At 35.7% G+C, this 20,960-nt stretch overlaps 1 protein-coding gene across 2 annotated transcripts; it reads right to left on the bottom strand.

Annotated features, from left to right (window-relative positions):
* Positions 1 to 1,792: 1,792 nt before the first annotated feature.
* On the bottom strand, positions 1,793 to 19,638 carry LOC139133687 (probable methyltransferase-like protein 24). 2 transcript variants are annotated; one of them, XM_070700445.1, is made up of 6 exons: positions 19,424 to 19,638; positions 8,736 to 8,785; positions 7,356 to 7,585; positions 3,862 to 3,933; positions 3,190 to 3,340; positions 1,793 to 2,484 (listed from the first exon to the last, which is right to left on the bottom strand). In XM_070700445.1, exons 1-6 carry the CDS (start codon positions 19,500 to 19,502, stop codon positions 2,167 to 2,169), a joined length of 900 nt encoding a protein of 299 aa, XP_070556546.1. In that variant the 5' UTR covers positions 19,503 to 19,638; the 3' UTR covers positions 1,793 to 2,166. The 2 variants fall into 2 exon arrangements, with proteins under 2 accessions (XP_070556546.1, XP_070556547.1); XM_070700446.1 differs by lacking the exon at positions 8,736 to 8,785 and having other exon boundaries at positions 19,424 to 19,637.
* Positions 19,639 to 20,960: the final 1,322 nt, after the last annotated feature.

The following is a 20,960-nucleotide window of genomic DNA, read 5'->3' as shown; positions in this document are numbered from 1 at the left end:
TAGATAGATAGATACACGTATAGTACGAACGACTGGGGCCTAAGCCTGATTTAATATATATATATATATATATATATATATATATATATATATATATATATATATATATAGATATATATATATATATGCTCAATTGACACACAAGATAGATAGATAGATAGATAGATAGATAGATAGATAGATAGATAGATAGATAGATAGATAGATAGATAGATAGATTAAACTGCTTTTATCGACTTCGAAAAATCATTCGATAAGATAGATCATAACTCCTCGTTTACAAGCTCTTAAAACTAGGTATGAAAAGTAATATGTTAAAAGTGTTAATAATAATGTACAAAACTGTGAAATATCTATTGTAACGAATGCAATGCCAAGCAGAAATACCAAGAGCATGTACTCGATGATGTGGTACACGCAGAAACGACGCTTGGTATCCTTAAAAGTGGTAGTGGGCTATATCAGTGCACGTGAGCATAAGGCACGTTTTATCACCGTTTTCTTTTCTATATCACGTGAGTAAGGCTCAGCCAATCACCGAAACTGGATAACACACGTGAAGTGTCGCAATTAAATATAACACATATGGACGCTTCACTTTGCCTAGTTCATGGTATGTTACGTGTAAGACGGGCCGGATGTAAAATAATTAATGTCCACATTTGCGCCGTTGTTCTGCAGATACATATATCAGATGGAAAAATCTATACACCGACAGATGTTCTTTATATATCTGTGTATAACGGCTAGTTTTTCAATCGGTTCGAATCCACAACATACGGCATCAGTCTCCTATGTATCTCTGTATATGTATCATTCTATATATACATTCACATATATGCATGCATACGCAAACACATTCACAAACACACACGTGTGTCTCTCTCTCGAAGTATGCAGATGTCCTCGTGGGAAATTAAAGTGCTCGAGTAATTTTGTGTTATATATATATATATATATATATATATATATATATATATATATATATATATATATATTATATATAATATATATATATATATATATATATATACATGGCTTATGACTCTACAACTCAACATAAATGCCACACTAGGCTACTGGATTTAATGCGAAGTGGGGCCGATTACATGAGTCTGCACTTCTACCAAACAAATACATCGTTCAGCAATTGTAAGCATTTTATTCCGGGTAATCACCAGCGTTTCAAAATCATTTACTTTTGATATGAGCATTCATGAAATTTGTAACTTACAGTTTCAGTGAAGCTTGAGGCCTTATAGTTTGAATCCTAGTGACCGAACACGACACGCAATCAAACCATGCTTTTTACGAAGGAAACTATGTAATCTAGGGGCAACCAAATAGCCGATTTTCAGAGATAGTGATTTTGGGTGTTTTACATATAAATATACAGCTTTGTGGCATTTTAGCGAAAGAAATTGACACTGCAAAGCTTTTCTAAACTACTGACCCTCTATGATTTGAGAAACTTCAACTCCCTCTCACCAGTTCCTCCTTTTCTCAATGGAGAGGACGCTGTTAAGGAAGTTCGCACCATGCCTCGAAAATAAATATTAAAATTTTGCTCATACTATCCGTTACCCAATTTCACGAAACTAAGCTGGTGAAAGTTTATTTAAACTTAAAGTATCAACATGAGCCCCAACATGTAATAGGTCGGCATAATACTATTAAAATCTGAGCGTCCAAATATCCGTCCCCGAGTTGCGATAATATAAAGTTCACCTACTTATCGCTTACTTCCTGCAGCCATTTCTGATACAATGAAACCTCCACATGGCGCCAAATAAATCTTTCATATATTGTGTTTATTTAGTGAAATTACAAGCACTGTAATATTGAGTGTACAGTACCTGTAATATTATTCCATTACTTCACTGTACATGAGTGTTTCTCTCGGAACAAAAGAGAAAAGGAATGTGGCCCTCATTATCTTGGAAAGGTCAAATAAAATGTACTATTTTATGCAATAACACCATTAGGTAACTTAAGTTACAGAGGAGAATTATTGCAGTGCAGAATTATGTGGATATCTTTTGCTCTGACAGACTTTCCAACCAAGTAAAGGAAATGTAGTCTATGAAGTCATAGAAATGTGTTATTGATATTGAAATTCAAGTTTATAGAAAATAGGTTGTTGTCAAGGAATGTAGGTCAGATGGATCATCCATTCGTTAAAAACTTTGTATTGATATAAGCGAGTTCTAGACAATCACTGTGCTTGCCAGCATACGGTCCATAGTCAAAAAGCTTACGGTATTCATTCTCATGCTCAAACCAAAGCTGGAACCCGTGCTCGTGTTCGAGGGTTCGGATAAGTTTGAAGACGTCTAGGGCGCTAAATCCATATAGTTTTAATTTAGAGAGATGAAGCTCAAAATCGAGCAGTTTAACACGACTCAGAACTCCGCTTGACAGTATCTCCGGAAGACATCGTAATTCGTCACCTTCAATGTCAAATTTAACAACGTCAATGTCATTCTGAAAAAAAAAGAAGAGAACGAGAGCAATAGTATTTAATAATATAAAGTTATTATAAAAATACGCAAAGGATACATGAGAACGTGGCGTGGCGCATCGTTCTCCTAAACCTTATTACTGTCCATCTTACGTTCGTGATTGCAGCGTGAAATTAGCTTGGTAAAGACCGTTAAATGCCAATCAACAATCAATATTTCTTCCCATTCATAGCGTGAGTATGGAACGCTGTCTTGTACACGCTTGTCGCTAGCCTCTGGCAGTTCACGTATCGCGTGACATATTTCGGGAATCGTCCAATTAGTCTCTTTAAACCGTTCAAAATAAACGCGCAGACGCAGCCGCAGAATGCACTGCATATGTCTGACGGGCGGCGATCTGTACGTTTCCTTAGTGCATGCAAAATTATATTGTTCTCGATTGTTGGTGTATAATAATTATATGTAATACTGAATGTCATTGAACATAATATTTCATGCTGAATATTATTGAACAATCCTGAATAAGTATTTAAAAACTTACACTGTATGGATATCTAAGCATAGCAAAGAATCTTTTGTGTTAAACCAAGTATAATTATTGCCAGGCTTTGAGATTTCAGGCATACGGATGCTCATTGAATTGAGCGCTGGAGTGCCTATATACAGGTTTACAATTCATTGAGAATTGCCCTTTCCTGTACTGGTAGATGCTAATATCACATCTTACCTGTTCATGATTCAACATTTTCCTGATGGACTCTAGAGTTCGACATTTTATGGTCCCCTTTCGATGTTTAGCAGTGTCGTTGTTGTTGTCACACAGTCCGATGTCGTAAAAATAGATGCGTTCAGAACGTCGATGTTCGGACTTTCCATTGCTGCGGTGAATGACAAATATAAACATTTTAATTTGTGATTTGCGATTTGGCATTGAATTGGCATTATGGAACATTCAAGTTAACATTCAAAAGCTTGCAGAGGCACATGTTGATAATTCTGACAAAACCATTCATACAGACAGACACCAGAGGTGTTTTTCTTGGCGGAGCTATAAATCGATAACATTTTGGATTCATCAAAAATCTCGACTGTCCACATATTATTCGATATAAATAACAATATATCGAAAAGCAATTTTCTTAGATATTCGTGTTGCCATATGTCGACAGATGCAGAAATTGTTTCACTCTAACTTTGGAAAGTTGAAATTTACACAAACTTCGTTAAACGGCCTCGTTTAGCGTCAGTGTAGAAGCAATGCTCACGCCATATATCTATAAAGGTAACTTTATTCCTGTTTATCTTCAAACATGATAAGCTTGTGATATAACGCAGAATAGATGTCGAGAGGAAATGTTGTTTGCAGTTGAGACAATAAATACTGATATGCTGTACTTACAAAGGGTCAAAGCTGTATACTTGACATCCATAGTCTGCAAAATCATCATCAAACGACCAATTATTGGAAATTCTTGCATATTATATCAGGAAAAGAGCAAAAGGATAGCAGAATGAAGTGTTAAAATGTAGTTCCTTATTTTATTATTCATTTGTTACTCACTGACTCATTCACTCAATTCATAAATTTATTACTTTATCAATATACCTATCTATTTACAAGACAAAACGCAAAACGTAGAGTTAAACTAGTAGGATAGTGAAGTTTTACACAGACACAGACACAGACACAGACACACACACATACATATATATATATATATATATATATATATATATATATATATATATATATATATATATATATATATATATATATATATATATATATATATATATATTTCGTGCAGACCATTCGAGTAATACATGTAAAAAATGTTAAATCGATATCGGTAACTATTGGCCATAGCTCGTTTTCCTTGCCAATAACGTATCAACAAATTTACCGATAACGTATCAACGAACCGACAACGGATTGAATCAACTGATAACGTTGAAGGTCAACCAATATCGCATCAAAGCAAACAATAACGTATCGATAAACTGATAACGTATCTGATCAAGAGATTCAAGGGGACCGATAGATCAATGGAGTGATAGATAGATAGATAGATAGATAGATAGATAGATCTATCGACGTTCGATAGATGTCAACAGGTCGATCGGTAGATAGATAGATAGATTTATCGGTGGATCGATGTATCGATAGATAAATTGATGGTTAGATCGATCGATAGAACGATGGATCTATCAATTCGATAAATTGGTCGAGAGACAGCTAGATAGATCGATCGATCGAAAGGTCGATCTGTTATCACACTGTCTCGTACTTAATTTTCTTTTTCTTCTATTCATTTTTATTCCGTTTAGCGTAAATTGCTACAAATTTCTGCAGCAAATCAATCGTGTTTCGACTGTTTACACGGTAAAACGAACGACTAAGTTAATCTAAATGTTGTCAAACTACTGGAAGTGGTTTGGGGAGTAGTGTTGGGAATACTTTGCTTTGCATATAAATGTCATTATCACAAAACATTTGGCTTTTTTTAACAACGTAATCGGACCAGCTACAAACGAAAGTTCTTTTTCCTTCGGGACTGTTTTCTGGCTCTAACAGACCAATTGCAATGCCGCAATCACCGACAGCCAACATCGCAAATTTCGCACACATATTGGATACGTCACCAATAGAAATAACTGCTTAATAGTAATTAACCAGATAACATTAATGATGTATTCGTTCAATTGACGCTTTTTCATGTTCTGGTAAGCGTTTATTTTTCTATCAGTACTACATACGACTGCTCAATAATTTTGCGATGTCTTCGTAATCATAAGATGTGACTTGACATGAATCACGATAGAAAGGATAAAAAGGAAAGAAAAAGCAATATGTTGACTACTAAATCTGTTGACTCGGCTTGCTTACCGGAGTAACTTGCAAAATTAATGAATTTTGATTATGAGAAATTCAATTAATCAATGAGTCCAGCTTTAGGATGAGAGTTACATTGTAAAAATCTATTTTCATTTTGATATGCTGGCTTTGTAAGTAACGAAATTTATTATCGGTCATGTTGAAAACTTTTTTCCAAGTCCTCCCGACTTAGAAAGTGTGTCGATAAAGACACTCACATCTGTGTTGTATCTTGAATTCATCCTGCAGGAATACTTATTAATTAGGTCGCATTTCCCTAATTGATTGAATTCGATTCGTGATGTCTGGGTAATATCATGTCAACAGTATACTCCAAGTAGCTGCAACTCTGACGGTGTTACTGATTGACTATGAAAAAACGAAAGATACAACACTCATTTATATGCAGTCAGTTCCATTTATTAATATTTATCGGTTGATCGATACTTTATTGGTTGAATTGAAGCATTATCAGTTGATTTAAGTCTTTATTCTTTGACTTGGCTACGTTATCGGTTGATTTGATACGTCATACGTTGATATGATACGTTATTGTTCACTTGGTTACATTATGGGTTGATTGATAAGGTATCGATCTATCTATCTAACCGTCGATAGATCTATCTATCCAATGATCAATATATATATATATATATATATATATATATATATATATATATATATATATATATATATATATATATATCGTTTTATTAATCGATCAATTCATTCAAGCATTCAATAGATAGAAAGATTGATCGAACGATAGATCAATGCATCGATCGATCAATCGGCCGATCTATCGATTAATCAAAGGATTGGTCGATCAATCTAAGATAGATCTATCCCCATGAATCTATTCCTATGAATCACTTGATCCAATACGTTATCAGTTGATTTGATACTTATAGGTAAATTTGTTGATACGTTATCGGTAAGAAAAAATTACCTTGTTATTGGTGATTTTTTTACCATGCCATCGGTTAGAACAAAATACTACGTTATCGGTTCATTACTACGTTATCAGGTTTGATACGTTATCGGTTAGTTAGTGCGTTATCAGTTGTAACAACCGATAACAGGGTGTACGATCAGGAAAATTGTAGCTATTGTTACACTTTTGCACCATGAATTTTTGAATTCTGGTATATTAGAATAATTAAAATATTAAAGAAAAAATAGGGTAATCATGCTGGATTTCCTACAATCTTACGATAAAAAGTCACGGTTTTTCACGAAAATCACTTAAAATAAACCACTGATTTATTTCAAGTTCATGCAGTGAATGAATGTTCACATTCTCACCGTGTAAAAAAAAGTAAACTTTGAACTTTTTCGACCGTCAATTTTTTAAACTTTTATAGGGAGCATCTAGGTCACGTATGTTTTGTACTTTGTATATTTTTTTCGGTAGGTCACCGTTTTCAGTTTTCCACTATTAGGCAAAGTGTAGCGAGTAATTCAGAATTTGCATACTCTCTCATGATCGTCATTTTGGATGCTCTTCAGCGGGTTCCATTGACCAGGCCAGATGTAGATTAACTCGAGTAGACTCAGACTGATAAATCGAAAAAAGTCAGCTGATTCATTTCAAAATGAATCAATTTATGACAATGCCTTAGGAATATGGCTCTACAAACTGCTGACGTCACATATCTCTATAACCACTACAGAATTCTGATGTGTGCGTGATAAAAGGTAGTATCGAACATCTGCGAGCAGAACTGCGAAATACACATTTATTTTTTCTGTGCGTACATCCCTAAGAAATATAAAGCTATATGATAGATTTTGGGAAGCTTAAAACATTTTTATCGTATAATAGGGGGGGGGTGATTTTTTTGGGGGTATTGCGGGGGCTCTTATCTGAAATTAAACCCAAGATTCTAATTGCGATTCGGTTTCGTCTCGTGATGTCTACCGCAGCATAAATGACACACAAGCTGATACGATGCAGGAATAAGTTACATTGAGTGTCCAATAGATAGACATAGATATATAGATATGGAATTACATACCCGATAGAATATACAATGCATTCCTTGGGATTTATTCCAACATCCATACAGACATTCCATCCGCCATCTTTCGGTATTGGATAACCCATGCGACGGTTGTCACTACAATTGTACTTCGTAGTCTTCACGGCTTTCATTAAAAGTCCGAGACCTTGCTTTTCCGTCAGAATCGATTCAACTTCACGGTCAATGTCATGATACTCTCCTTGTTCAGCTTTATAGTGATTTTCCTTTCAAGAAAAAAAAAGACAGATTGAATTATTTCTATCATTTCTTGGTCGCTGTGTTTGAGTTTAGCGAAGGAGAGTTTGTATACATACTTTTACTGAGTGAATTTTTGGATATTGCAGCAACAGTAGCCAGTTGCGCGTCCAGTTTTTCGATCTACTTATACAAATAGTAATTTCTTTCTCAAGATCCAAAATCGGAAACAAGATACATGCGTACTGTTCTGTCGCTCGGATTCCGAAATATAGCGTTCATACTATGGCAATGCATTTTACAGAATGCAGGTCGTTTGCCTGTGCTTATATGAGATGTCCACCACAGCCATCCAACCGTCCGTCCGTCCGTTAGTACGTACGTACGTACGTACATACATACATACATACATACGTACGTACATACATACATACATACATACATACATACATACATACATACATACATACATACATACATACATACATACATACATACATACATACATACATACATACATACATACATACACACACACACACACACACACACACGCACGCACGCACGCACGCACGCACGCACGCACGCACACACACACACACACACACACACACACACACACATACATACATACATACATACATACATACATACATACATACATACATACATACATACATACATACATACATACATACATACATACATACATACATACAGCAGTTCGATGTGATCTCGGTTAATGCCTATAGATGTGAGAAAGTACCTATATGTTGTTAGTGCATGTGTTCTTGACAATAAATACACAGAGAATGTTTTTTTCCAAACAACTTATTTATTGCGACTTTCTATTTAAGAGACAAGCCAAGACATATTTCATTTCAATCGGAGACGGTAACGTTTCGAGTCCCTTCCCCAAATCTTTTCGAATTATCCGATACCCTTCAACTTTTCAAATCCCCCTCAATTTCCCCCTCCCGAGGTGTTTGTGAATGCAGCCTAATAGAGTTCAAACATTTCAATGTCTGTCTTTCTATGTATTTTGCCTTATCGATTGAGCAGATTATTCAGTACGAGGGTAGCAGTAAATATCGTCCATCGTAACAAACAAGCGTTCTGCCAAAAAAATCATCCATGTCATTATTGTCAAGCTGACAAGATATTCACTACAAGTCATACCTGTGTCTCTCTTTGCTCTGGTTGATATCGGAAAACCCCTTTGATTTTATCTGGAAAAAATAAATTAACATTTAAATATTTTAACATTCATCTTACAAAATTAGATTATTTGGGCTTGATCAACTGTCATGGCACTTAGCTACGTAAAAACTATCCATAATCAGTCCGGGTTTTGTCCATATGGAGGATATTACGATTGACAAATCAGCAAACCTCAGTGGCCAATGTCATGAAAAATTAATCGTGTAACCTCGGCTTATATATTGCAATGACTTCGGGACTCTTCGGCTAGATTCCACCCTTTATTTTTAGCACTCGGTAGGTTTTAGATGTCGACGTTAAGAATATTGTTCAGTACGGTCGAAATGGTGACCGACACAAGTGGTTTATACATCGAAAAGTACTTCTTTAGGTGGTTTTCCTGGCCAGGTACTGCTCCTAGAAATCAGGACTTGACCCTTGTACATTTACAGTAACTTATGTTTCGCCAAACATCGACTTTTTGGTCAAATTTCAATTTAACCTTGCTATCTATGGTATGGACAATGTTTCAAGCTTTGCAACGATGCAGCATATCATTTCAAAGCGAACCCATGTAACCTTTAACCCTCATTACATATACAGTACATGATTGGTTCTTGCCTCAACCCTCATTACATATGCAGTACACCATTGACTCTTCCCAACTACCCTTTATATGGACATAACCAGGAATGAAAATAGTCTTTATGTTTTACTGGGAAATATGAAATTATCCGAACTGGACCGTTGCATGTAAGTTCGTTGAATATTTCATGTTCGATACACACCTTTCACACACTTGCCTGTTGCAGATGCTACATAAAAGAGTATTATTATTATTATTATTATTATTATTATTATTATTATTATTATTGTTGTTGTTGTTGTTGTTGTTGTTATTATTATTATTTATTTATTTATTTAGCCTTCAAAAAGAAGAGAAAAAATACATAATGTACCAAAAATAACAAGATACAATACAACAAAACATACGCAGAACAAACCTAAAACGGCATCAGCAACATGTTAAGAATGTGTCTATTATGTACACCTCTTGTCAATAAAAGATGACGTACACTGTCCGTTAATCCATCCGATGTAGAAAAGTCTTCACACTTTTTAATACAGAATTTGAATAATGTTTATCAAAGATGTAACGAAAGAAAGAAATAAACATTATGAAAAGAAATTAAGAAAGAAATATTATATAAGACTGTCATTTAAGAGGCCATTGAATATGGTGAACACACACACAATATAAGCGGCTATAGCCTGTATATAGACTTGGTTCAGGTCTGTGATTTGTGAATGTTTGAGTGGAGTGAACGCAATTTGTATTTTGCTTTCATGTGAAACGCGCGAGTGAGAGGAGTGGACGCGATGAGTTGGGTGAACGCTATACAGGGGGAATTTCACCCGGTGAATCCGGCAGAAACTAACTCACTACACTGCGCAGACTCAAAAGTAATGGTTGGGAAAACATCGCCTGGGCTGCCAAATTCCGAATAGGTTTGTACGAAATAGGGGAGACACAAGAGAAACTTTTATAAATGATTGTATTTTTTTCTTTTAATTCGTTGACTTGGACCAAGTCTAGCCTGTATAGTAGTCCAGTCAACATATGAAATGACTCACCACAAATTGCAACAGAATTTATTTTTTCACTACTCATCTCAGAAAAACCCATAGAAAAACATATCAAAAGCCTTCCAAAATCCAAGGAGTGGAAAGCTGCCTAATTTGCATAAATCCAAAATGGCCGCCCGGGTATTATAGGTTCACTGCTTTTGGCCACTTACTGCCCAATATTGGTCCGATTTTGATAATTTTTTTTATTTCCATGTACCTTATACATTTTCATCATATTTTAGACATGTTTACGATAATTCCATGTTTTTATTTACAAAACAGGAACATAAGTCTGAATTTTAAGGTAAACCAATGGTATTCACACACACTGTCTTCTAATCAATACTTGTTTCATGATTTTATAAGGTGCAAATGTCTGTAATGTTAAATAAATAAATAAATAAATAAATAAATACACAAGGAGTGGCCGCCCCGGTATTATGGAATCAACACTTATGACCATATATTACGCGATATCTGTCCGATTTTGACAATTTTTTTTATTTTCTTATTAATTGTACATTCTCTTCTAATTTCCAACATTTTTAGGGCATTTCCAATTGTATTTATTAATAAAACAGGCACACAAGTCTGAATTTCAGGGTAAAACAATGGTACACACACACTTCACCTTCAAATTAATACTTGTCTAATTTTGCAAGATGCTAACGTATATGGTGTGAAATATATAAATAAAATTGAAAGCAATCTCAATATAACTAATACAGAATATGTATCCATTTTGTTTTTGGTTGTTAATTTGCCAATAACCTATTCCTTATTTCACATTAAAAACCACCGGCTGAACTTACGCATTGTTTAGAACATTCGTTCTATAAAAAGTGGGCGGTTTATTCATATCAAAGACAGTTAACCAGGTTTGAAGTCTAGTTATATCTAGTGTGGTGATATTGTGTTACCAGGGTACACTGGTTGTCACCACAGTTGTGAAACTCAACATGCCCGGTTCAATACTAGCTTGTAATTTTAAAATTACCAGTTTCCCAAATGCTGTTCATTTTACCCAAAATTGTAGATAAACAGCCGCGCCTGAATTGACAGGGTGTGCCAGCGCGGGAGAGCCGAGCTAGGGGAGATGGGGTTTAAAGTCTCCTGGAAGGTGTACAGATCACACGGGAATTAGATAGTATTGGTAGTAAAGGGAAAGCAACTCCACACATCGTTCATATTTGGGTTGTTTGCGTTTTGTGTAAGATATTGTGTATCATATAAGTGTATATCATGTTTTTCTGTTTTATGTAAAATGTTGCTTAGCCATGGCGAGACGTATCCGTAATCTACGTGTCTTGTGTTAATCCGCACTGGAGCGGAGAGAGATTGCTGTGACACTATGATCCTTTGGCGCTACGTTTCGAAAACAGAGTTTTCTTCGTCAGTCGCTCAAAATTCATTTTTGATTTGTGAGAAGTGTTGACTGGTTGATTGTTTTTATTTGGTAATATGTTGTTCCACTTACTTTTGTTGTTCAACTAGGGAAGCTAGAATGTCCACTGTTTGATCTCGTTGTGTTTGTGTAGGTTCGCGTGAACCTGAGTTTGAGCTATTGTAGATTTTGTGAAGTCTGGCACTTATAAGTGTGTCGCCTATATTTCGGTTCCTTCTATATGCGATTATTGGTTGGTTTTGGAACAGTTTTGTTAGTGTTTCGTCTTTTTCAAGTTCACTCCAGTTTTCTGTTAGGGCTTGCTTGATTTTTGTCGTTTCTATGTACAAGCTATATGTTGTTATGAAGACTATTGTATTGTTGGTGGAGTTATTTTTTTCTTTTTGTTGTTCAAGCAGTCTTTTTCTTTTTATATGATCTGTCTCTCTGATAATGCGTTTTATTTTATTTTTTTTGTATTGTCAGTCTTGTAATTTTTCACTAAATTGTGTGACTTTCTGTGTAAAATCAGTTTCGATATTACATGTTCTGTTGTATCGTAATGTTTCACCTTTGATCAGATCTTTGAATGTTGCTGCCGGATGGCATCAGTTTCTTTGTAAGAATTGGAATGTATCTGTTGGCTTTGTGTGTGTCTTGATGTCGAGAATATTCTCTTTGTAGTATCGACGACCTTTGTAGATAGTCAGGTCTAAATATATGATTTCTTGAGGGGAGCTTTTAAACGCAAATTTGAAAGTAGGATACATTTTGTTGATGTTTGATATGAATTCATTGAGTTCATGTTGTGTTCCGATGAAAATCAGAAAAACATCGTCCCTGAACCTCAGCCAGATCGATATTTGTTGTTTGTGTTTCTGTATTATTCTCGTTTCTGTCTGGTGAAATGTAATATCTACTATTTCTGGAAAAGACGGGGACCCCATTGAGCATCCCCATATTTACCGGTAGAATTCACCGTTGAATTCAAATGTGTTGTTTTTCAAGATTATTTCTAGCAGAGCTATCATCTGTTTCGTTGGTGGTTGCTTGATTATGTAAATATTTGATGATCTTTCCTGATTTAAATGCTCTGCCGACTGATTGAATTGCCTTGAGCATCATGTGGTGTATTTGTGTACATGGAAATTACATCCAGTGTTACTAGTGTCGCTTTGGCCGGAACTTTGATTGTCTCAATTTTCCGTATCAAGTCTGTTGTCTTTGATGTATGTTGGTTGTTTCTTGACGATTTGTTTGAGAAAATGGTCAATGAATTCTGATGTGTGAAATGTTGGACTGGAGCATCCACTTATAATTGGCCGTCCTTGTGTATTTTCGGTAGAAGGTACCAAAGTGGTGTTGTTATTTTTCTATTGACTGGATTCAAATACCTTTCACATGTGTGATGGTCAATGTGTTTTTCATTGTACATTTCTGTTATGAGATTGTGTATATCTTCTATTGTATTTTTTGTGTCATCTGTTGCCAATTTTGTGTATATCATTGATCGTTAAGTTGACGTTGGCATTCTCTTATGTAATCATCAGTGTTTAAAATTGCTATCCCCCGTCCATTATCAAACGGTTTGATGGTTATCTTCTTGTTTTTTGATAGCGTTTTCAACGCTATTTGTTCTGCACGTGTCATGTGGTTTCTTGTGTTTCGAATAGGTGTGTTAACAATAGCCAATTTTGTCGCTTCCAAATAATTTTCTAGTTTTGTGTTCTCAGTTGTATGTGGGATCCATTTCGAGTTCATTTTGAATGGGTGTTGTATGGTCTGTTTGTGTCTCTTGATATATCGGAGTCTCATTTTCCGAATGTCTTTTTTTATGTCACCTAACAGGTGGACTCTGTTAGGACGATTTGGTGTGGGAATGAATTTTAAGCCTTTGCTAAGTACGTTGATTTCAATCTAGGTGAGTTTGTGTGTCGATAGGTTCTTAATGAATCTAAGATTGTTGTTTGATACAGTGCTCAATTTTGTTCTATTGCGACGTTTCGTTATTTTTGTCATACTATGATTCTTGTTTCTGTGCTTCCTGTTTTTGACTTTGAACTTGGTCAAACTAAGACACAATAAAAAGCTGTCTCCGGCCATTCTGTCTTTCTCTAGCCCGAACCTATCTCCAAGTGTGTACCCCAGAAAACTCTGTATCGTAGTGTCACAGCAATCTCTCCGCTTCAGTGCGGATTAACACAAGACACGCAGATTATGGGTACGTCTCGCCATGGCAACATTTTACAACAGCCAAACATGATATACACTTATATTATACACAATATCATACACAAAACGCAAACAACCCAAAAATGACATTGTGTGGAGTTGCCTTCCCTTTACTACCAAAGACAAAGCAACAACTGATGAATAATGTTGTCTTTCTTGTCTCTCTTATTTATTTATTTATTTATTTATTTATTTGTTTATTTATTTCACATTACAGACATTTGTATCGTATAAAATGAAAGAAGTATTGATTACAAGACAGTGTGTATGAGAATACTATTGTTTTACCGTAAAATTCAGACTTATGTTCCTGTTTTGTAAATAATGACGATGGAATTATCGTAAACATGCCTAAAATATGAAGGGAATGTACAAGGTATATGGCAATTAAAAAGAATTATTAAAATCGGACCAATATTGGGCAGTAAGTGGCAAAAAGTGTTGAACCTATAATACAGCTGCGGCCATTTTGGATTTATGCAAATTAGGTGGTTTTCCACTCCTTGGATTTGGGAAGACTTTTAATATGTTTTTCTATGGGTTTTTCTGAGATGAATTGTGAAAACATAAATTCTGTTGCAATTTGTGGTGGGTTACCCCCTTTTTTGGCATAAAATGACTGGACTATAGAGTAAGAAAGGGAAGCCGTCCTTTTATTCGTGTCAGTACACATTCCCCGGGACACATTCTTTTGCTCAGCAGATTACACGAAAATTATATAACATGACATAATGCACAACAGAAACAAAAGCTAAAATCAGTGACAATGACTAGGCACCACCCTAATTTGACTTGTTTAAAATTGTAATGGAATTCGGAACACAACTCAGCTTCGTTCTCACAGTTCTACACTTAGGAATCCGTGAAACGACGGCCTGATGGCAGGTTCTCATTATATCTACTTAAGACGTGATTTATCATTTAAAATATCGTTTGCCTTCTTTTTCATGGGTCAGATGTGTAGATCACTAAGGTTTAACTGTCGCCCATCAAAAACCTTGCTACATATATTCACAATTCTACCTAGAATGCTTTTGCCACACTAACTCAAACCACCAAACTAGTCTAAAAATGAAAATGTTAAAACGGTAAGTATTCATTAAAATCCAAAATGAGTAGCTTCTCGTTGACTTTATTAACCTAACGGATGGTTTCTGACCTGAAATGTATGTGTCTTAACTCATCCAGGACACCGTGTGCATCCAACGGAAAAGAAGTGAAAGTAAACGAATAGGCAAGCGTCAAGCTCAATTAAGTTTCCCTGTATGTTTTCCTCTGTAAAATTTGGCATTTGACGTGAAGTGAAGATAGAAAATATATTTCTCGTGCTTCCATCAGATTAGCTAAATGATTTCAACGAGTGTAGTTGGAAACAAATTAAATTTCATTTCATCAAAATAATCTGCAAAAATATCATTCCACTTTTGATAATGTTTGTAATTGGTTAAAGTAGCTTTGTTTTATCGAAGATATCAGACTAAGTCCATTAATGAACATAAAATCGACGGGCCGGTATTTTCTGTATTTAGCAGAATATAAAAAATAATGATACCGAAATTGTCATTCGATTTTTCAACAGCGAAAAGTCATTTTTGTGACTATTCAAAACAGTTTTGCCTGTTCGAAAAATCATATTATATTCCTGTTAAAAGTTAACTTCATATTTGTGACATACTTTTTTAACAAAAACACAGATTTCACAGATTGCATACAAGCATTGCCTTTTGTATACAAAGTTAATAAATTGTAAAAAATGGTAGAGTTTCAGATTTGCAGTAATTTGCTGTGTACACCTTGGGGTATAGGGTAAGCTTTGGTCCTATTTCATGAAACCTAAACAAGATATTGCATATTACAATATGTCATTTTAAAAACTACTTCATTACCTTTTCAATAAATACCTAACTAGCCAGGTTGTGTCAAAAATCGAGCTCAGCAGATGACTTATAAGAAGACAGATTTAACAAAAAAGCATGCGAGATGGCAATACTGTGATTTTGCGAGACCCTTCAAAATATGACTGTTACAGCTGTAGAATCCCAATATATTTTCTGTTAAAAGTCTTTTTCATATTTCTGACATTCCCAGTACCAAATAAAAAGATGTCATATAAAGCATTGCCTTATTTGTTATGTCTAGCTAGAAAATTGGTAGAATTTGACGATAGCTACGAAAGTAATTTTCGATATAAACTGTGTGGTATAGGGTAGGTTTTTGTCATATTCCATGAAAACTATATAAGATACGGCATATAGCAATATGTAATTTTAAAAACTGCTAAATTACCTTTTCAATGGTACCAAATAGACATGGTTATGTAATAAAATAAGCTCAGCAGATGACCTACAATGGGACAAAATTAACAAAAACGCATATGAGTCTGCCCTGCTGTGATTTTGCAGTACCCCGCAGAATATGCCTGTTACAGCCATAGAATCCCATATTGTTTCTGTTAAAAGTCTTTTTCATATTTCTGACATGTCCCTGTACCACATAAAACAGATTTAATAGCAAAAAACGGCCAGATTTTATATGTCTATGTCAACGAACGCACCAGTAAGGTATAACAAAAAAGTCTTGTCTTACTGGTGCGTTCGTTGTTGACTTTGTCAAAGTTAATCCAGTGATAATCTAGTGACAGCGTCCATAGATTAGTAATTTACCCTTGCTTACTTTGGCGAATTAGGCAATCAAACTCATCAGATAATAGAGGCAACACAGTGACAAAACTTCGGAGCATGGAGCTCCTTTTTAAAGGCGCCCTTCTCAATCCCTGGTTCTCGCATTAGCGAATGTGTCAACAGCCCGTTTACAGTTTGTCATTCTTTTGTTTTCCATTGAATATTTTATCAAGGAAATAATATTTATATTAGATAAATCTGATAATTGAGTGGGGGCTTTAACTCCATGATGTAAGATTGTCAAACGACAAATAGGTGGCACGGCGAAGGAGAAAAAGAAATCGTTACAAAAACTAGTGCTAACATAAGACAAAGAAACCAAAGCTGCAAAGAAAGGTCGGGGGTATAAATCTTTTATGGCAATACATATCGCAGTCAAACGTATTTAAAAAAAATAAACCATAGCAAGAAGAACCCTGTGCTGACACCCCTCCCCCACCCCAACCCCTGGGGACGGACTTTTGTGCTTTCCCCTATGGTCCGGGTTATGTCCATATAGAGGACAGTACGATAGCCAAATCAGCAAACCTCAATCGCCAACGTCATGATGACCGTGTCAACCTTGGCTTATAGATTGCAATGACTTCCAAACTTTTCGGCTAGATTTCACCCTTTAGTTTTGGTACTCGGTAGGTTTTAGATGTAGACGTTAAGAACATTGTTCAGTAATAAGGTCACGGTCGAGATGGTGACCGACACAAGTGGCTTATACATAGAAAATTACTTCTTTGGATGGTTTTCCTGGCCAGGTACCACTCCAAGAAATCAGGATTTGACCCTTGTAAATTTACAGTAACTTATTTGTCGCCAAACATCGCCTTTTTGGTCAAATTTCAATTTAACCTTGCTATCTATAGTATGGAGAATGTTTCAAGCTTTGCAACGATGCAGCATACCATTTAAAAGCGAACCCACGTAACCTTTAACCCTCAGTACATATAAAGTACGTGATTGGTTCGTGATACGGTACACCATTGGCTCTTCCCTACTATCCTCTATATGGACATCACCCGGAGTGAAAATAGTCTTTATGTTTTACAGGCAAATATGGAATTACCTGAACTAGACCTTTGCATGTAAGTTTCATTCAGTATTTCATGTTCGATACACACGTTTCATACACTCGCCTGTTGCAGATGCTCCATGAAAGAGTATTATATAAGACGGTCATTAAAAAGGTAGACCATAGAATATGGGTGAACACACACAATAGAAGCGTCATGCTACTTGGTCACAGAATGGAGCATATTGAGACAATACGGCGATAGCCTGTATAGGGTAAAGAAAGGGAAGCCATCCTTTTATTCGTGTACACATTCCCCGGGACACATTCTCTATGCTCAGCGTAGTTGCATTTAACATTTGTCTGACCTCTAACCGACGCAATCAAACACAATGATTACCACACAACAACGATATAACATGACTCTACAACTCTACAACGTGTGGAGCGGTCTCAGTCAGAAAAATGTAACAACTTAGCCGGCTATTGAACCACTCTTTTTTGGGAGTGGAGATTTAGCCGAGCGGTTCTCTCTGTGGCCTCTCCTCTAGGCGACTGATGCCGTATGTTGTGGGTTCGAACCCGATTGAAAACTAGCCGTATGACATAACATAAGACACAAAAGAAACAAGGCTAAAATCAGTGAGAATGACTGGGCATCGCCCTAATTTGACTTGTTTAAAATTACAATGGAGTTTGGAATAAAACTCAGCTTGGTTCTCACAGCTCTACACTTTGGAACTCGTCAACGACGGCCTGATGACAGGTTCTCATAACATCTACTTAAGGCGTGATTTTGATCATTTAAAATCTCTTTTGCCTTCTTTTTTATGGGTCGGATGTATAGATCACCAAGGTTTAACTGTCGCCCATCAACAACCTTGCTACATATATTCACATTTACCTAGAATGCTCTTGCCAAACTAACTCAAGCCACCAAACCAGTCTAAAAATGAAAATGTTAAAACGTTATGTATTCATTAAAATAAAAAATGAGGGCACGTTACTCTCATTGACTTTATTAACCAAACGGATTGTTTGTGTGATCTAAATTCTATGTGTCTTACCTCATCCTGGACACCGTGTGCATCGAACGGGAAAGAAATGAAAGTAACGAAGAGGCAAGTGTGGAGCTCAATTAAATTTCCCTGTATGTTTTCCTCTGTAAAATTTGACATTTGACATGAAGTGAAGGAAGACAATATATTTCTCGTGCTACCACCAGATTAGCCTGAATGATTTCAACGACTTTAGTTGGAAACAAATTAAATTTCATTTCATGAAAAAAAAATCTGCAAAAATATCATTCCACTTTTCAGAATGCTTTGTAATTGATGAAAGTAGCTTTGTTTGATCGAAGATATCAGTCTATTAATGAATATAAAACGGGCCGGTATTTTCTATATTTAGCAGAATATAAAAAAATGATGCCAAAATTGTCATTCTATTTTGTAACAGCGAAAAGTCATTCAAGTGACTATGCAAAACAGTTTTGCCTGTTCGAAATCGTGAATTCATTTATAAAGATTAAATCGACGAAGGTTGTTTTTGTCTTTGACATATAAGGTCACCCGTGCAAGTACCATCGCACTGAGGAACAATTTCAGGGAGTCAAAGTTGTGAACAGTGACAATGCTGCTGTATGAGCCTCTGCTCCGTGGTTCGTTAAAAGTATGAGTAGACATGTCGACATGATAAGAACATCATCGGGGAAGAGAATAATGCATGTCTGACTTACCGTCATGCAGAAGAAACAACAAAACTGCGACAAGTACGACCAGGAATACAATGCGATAATAGCGATACGACGTCGACATCGTTCTTCAGAAGTACGAACGAAACAGAAGCACAATGCAAGTGCAATATTCAGAAAACGAATTCTAGATTCAGTGGGTGATGACAAATGTCACCAGTTCAACATTCAACACGTCACACTGTACCTCTCTTGAAATTTACATTCTGTATGTATGTATTGTTATGCAGGTCATTGTATTTATTTCTAGTCCCAACGGACATCGTCCGACGGGACTAATAGGTTTGGTTATGTCCGTGCGTCCGTCCGTGCGTTCACGCAGATATCTCGGAGATGCCCTGAGCTATTTCATTCTAAAACGGTACAAGCAATACTATGTCATACATATGCACGCCCACTTGTTTTGTGATCCGATCCAGTATGGCCGTGTTACGGTCATTTCATTTAAAAACTGGGGACTATATCATTGACAATGACTTTATGAAAAAAAGAGCTCTGTTCCTAGAGCGACTGCACTAAATTCGATGAAACTTTGTAAAGATGTTCATCATACAGAGCACTAACTACACACAATGAGATATGTCAGTATTGCATTAATTAATATCTAATTTGCATATTTAATGAACTTTCCTAATTAGTCAGCTATCTCCAGAAATAATGCATCAAATTTGATGAAATGTGGTGCAGATGTTGAGCTCTCAGTACTGTTTTACTGTAAAAAGACATTAAGCATTATTATGCCAATTGATTTCTTATTTGCATATTTGACGAACTTTCATAATTGGTGTGATATTTCTAGAAATGCTGCATCAAATTTAATGAAACGTGGCACAGATGTTGATCTTTCGGTAGCGTTATGGAATGCTTAGATATGTATTAGTATCATGTCAATTAACTGCTGATTTGCATATTTAATGAATTTTCGTAATTAGGCTGATATATTAAGAAATGCTTCATCAAATTTCATAAACTTGGTACAGATGATGAGCTCACATTGCTTTGACATTGCATGTTAATTAATTTTTAATTTTCATATTTAATTAACTTTCCTAGTTAGAGTGATATGTCCAGAAATACATATCAAATTTGATGAAACTTGGTGCAGATGTTGATCTCACATTGCTGTGATAAAATATATTGACACTTAGCGGTATAAATGTTGTACAGGTGATAATCTGTCATTGTTATAATAAAATGTAAAAATATTTGGCAACATCCTGTCGATTAATTACTAATTGACTTATATAATGACCTTTTGTAATTAGGGTGGCAGTCCACATTTGTTTTACGTTTTTACCACCATGGAACTCATTCACAATCACAGACCCAATTAATAGACAGGACTCTATCCTCTCCAATGACTTGTAATGAAAGTACCCACCCATTAACAAGTGGGGACTGTGTCATAAACGATGACTTGTTATGTAAGTCACCGGCCCATGGTCACTGGCCCATTGATATGTAGCTCCAGTGTAGACTAGAACGTTCTTAAGGTCGTGTTTTCGGCTGACTCGCAGCGTGT

This window comes from Ptychodera flava, chromosome 5, assembly GCF_041260155.1.
Source record: "Ptychodera flava strain L36383 chromosome 5, AS_Pfla_20210202, whole genome shotgun sequence".
Taxonomy (NCBI): domain Eukaryota; kingdom Metazoa; phylum Hemichordata; class Enteropneusta; family Ptychoderidae; genus Ptychodera; species Ptychodera flava.
Note: the sequence above shows the minus strand (reverse complement) of the source record. Positions and strands in the feature narration are given on the sequence as shown.

Excerpts from the sequence above, each read along its gene's own strand:
- LOC139133687 (XM_070700445.1), bottom strand. The coding sequence starts at position 19,502 with ATGTCGACGTCGTATCGCTATTATCGCATTGTATTCCTGGTCGTACTT. Across the intron at positions 3,934-7,355 it reads TGCATTGTATATTCTATCGG|AATTTCCAATAATTGGTCGT; the intron begins GTATGTAATTCC and ends ATAATATGCAAG. Across the intron at positions 3,341-3,861 it reads GTATACAGCTTTGACCCTTT|CAATGGAAAGTCCGAACATC; the intron begins GTAAGTACAGCA and ends CATTCACCGCAG.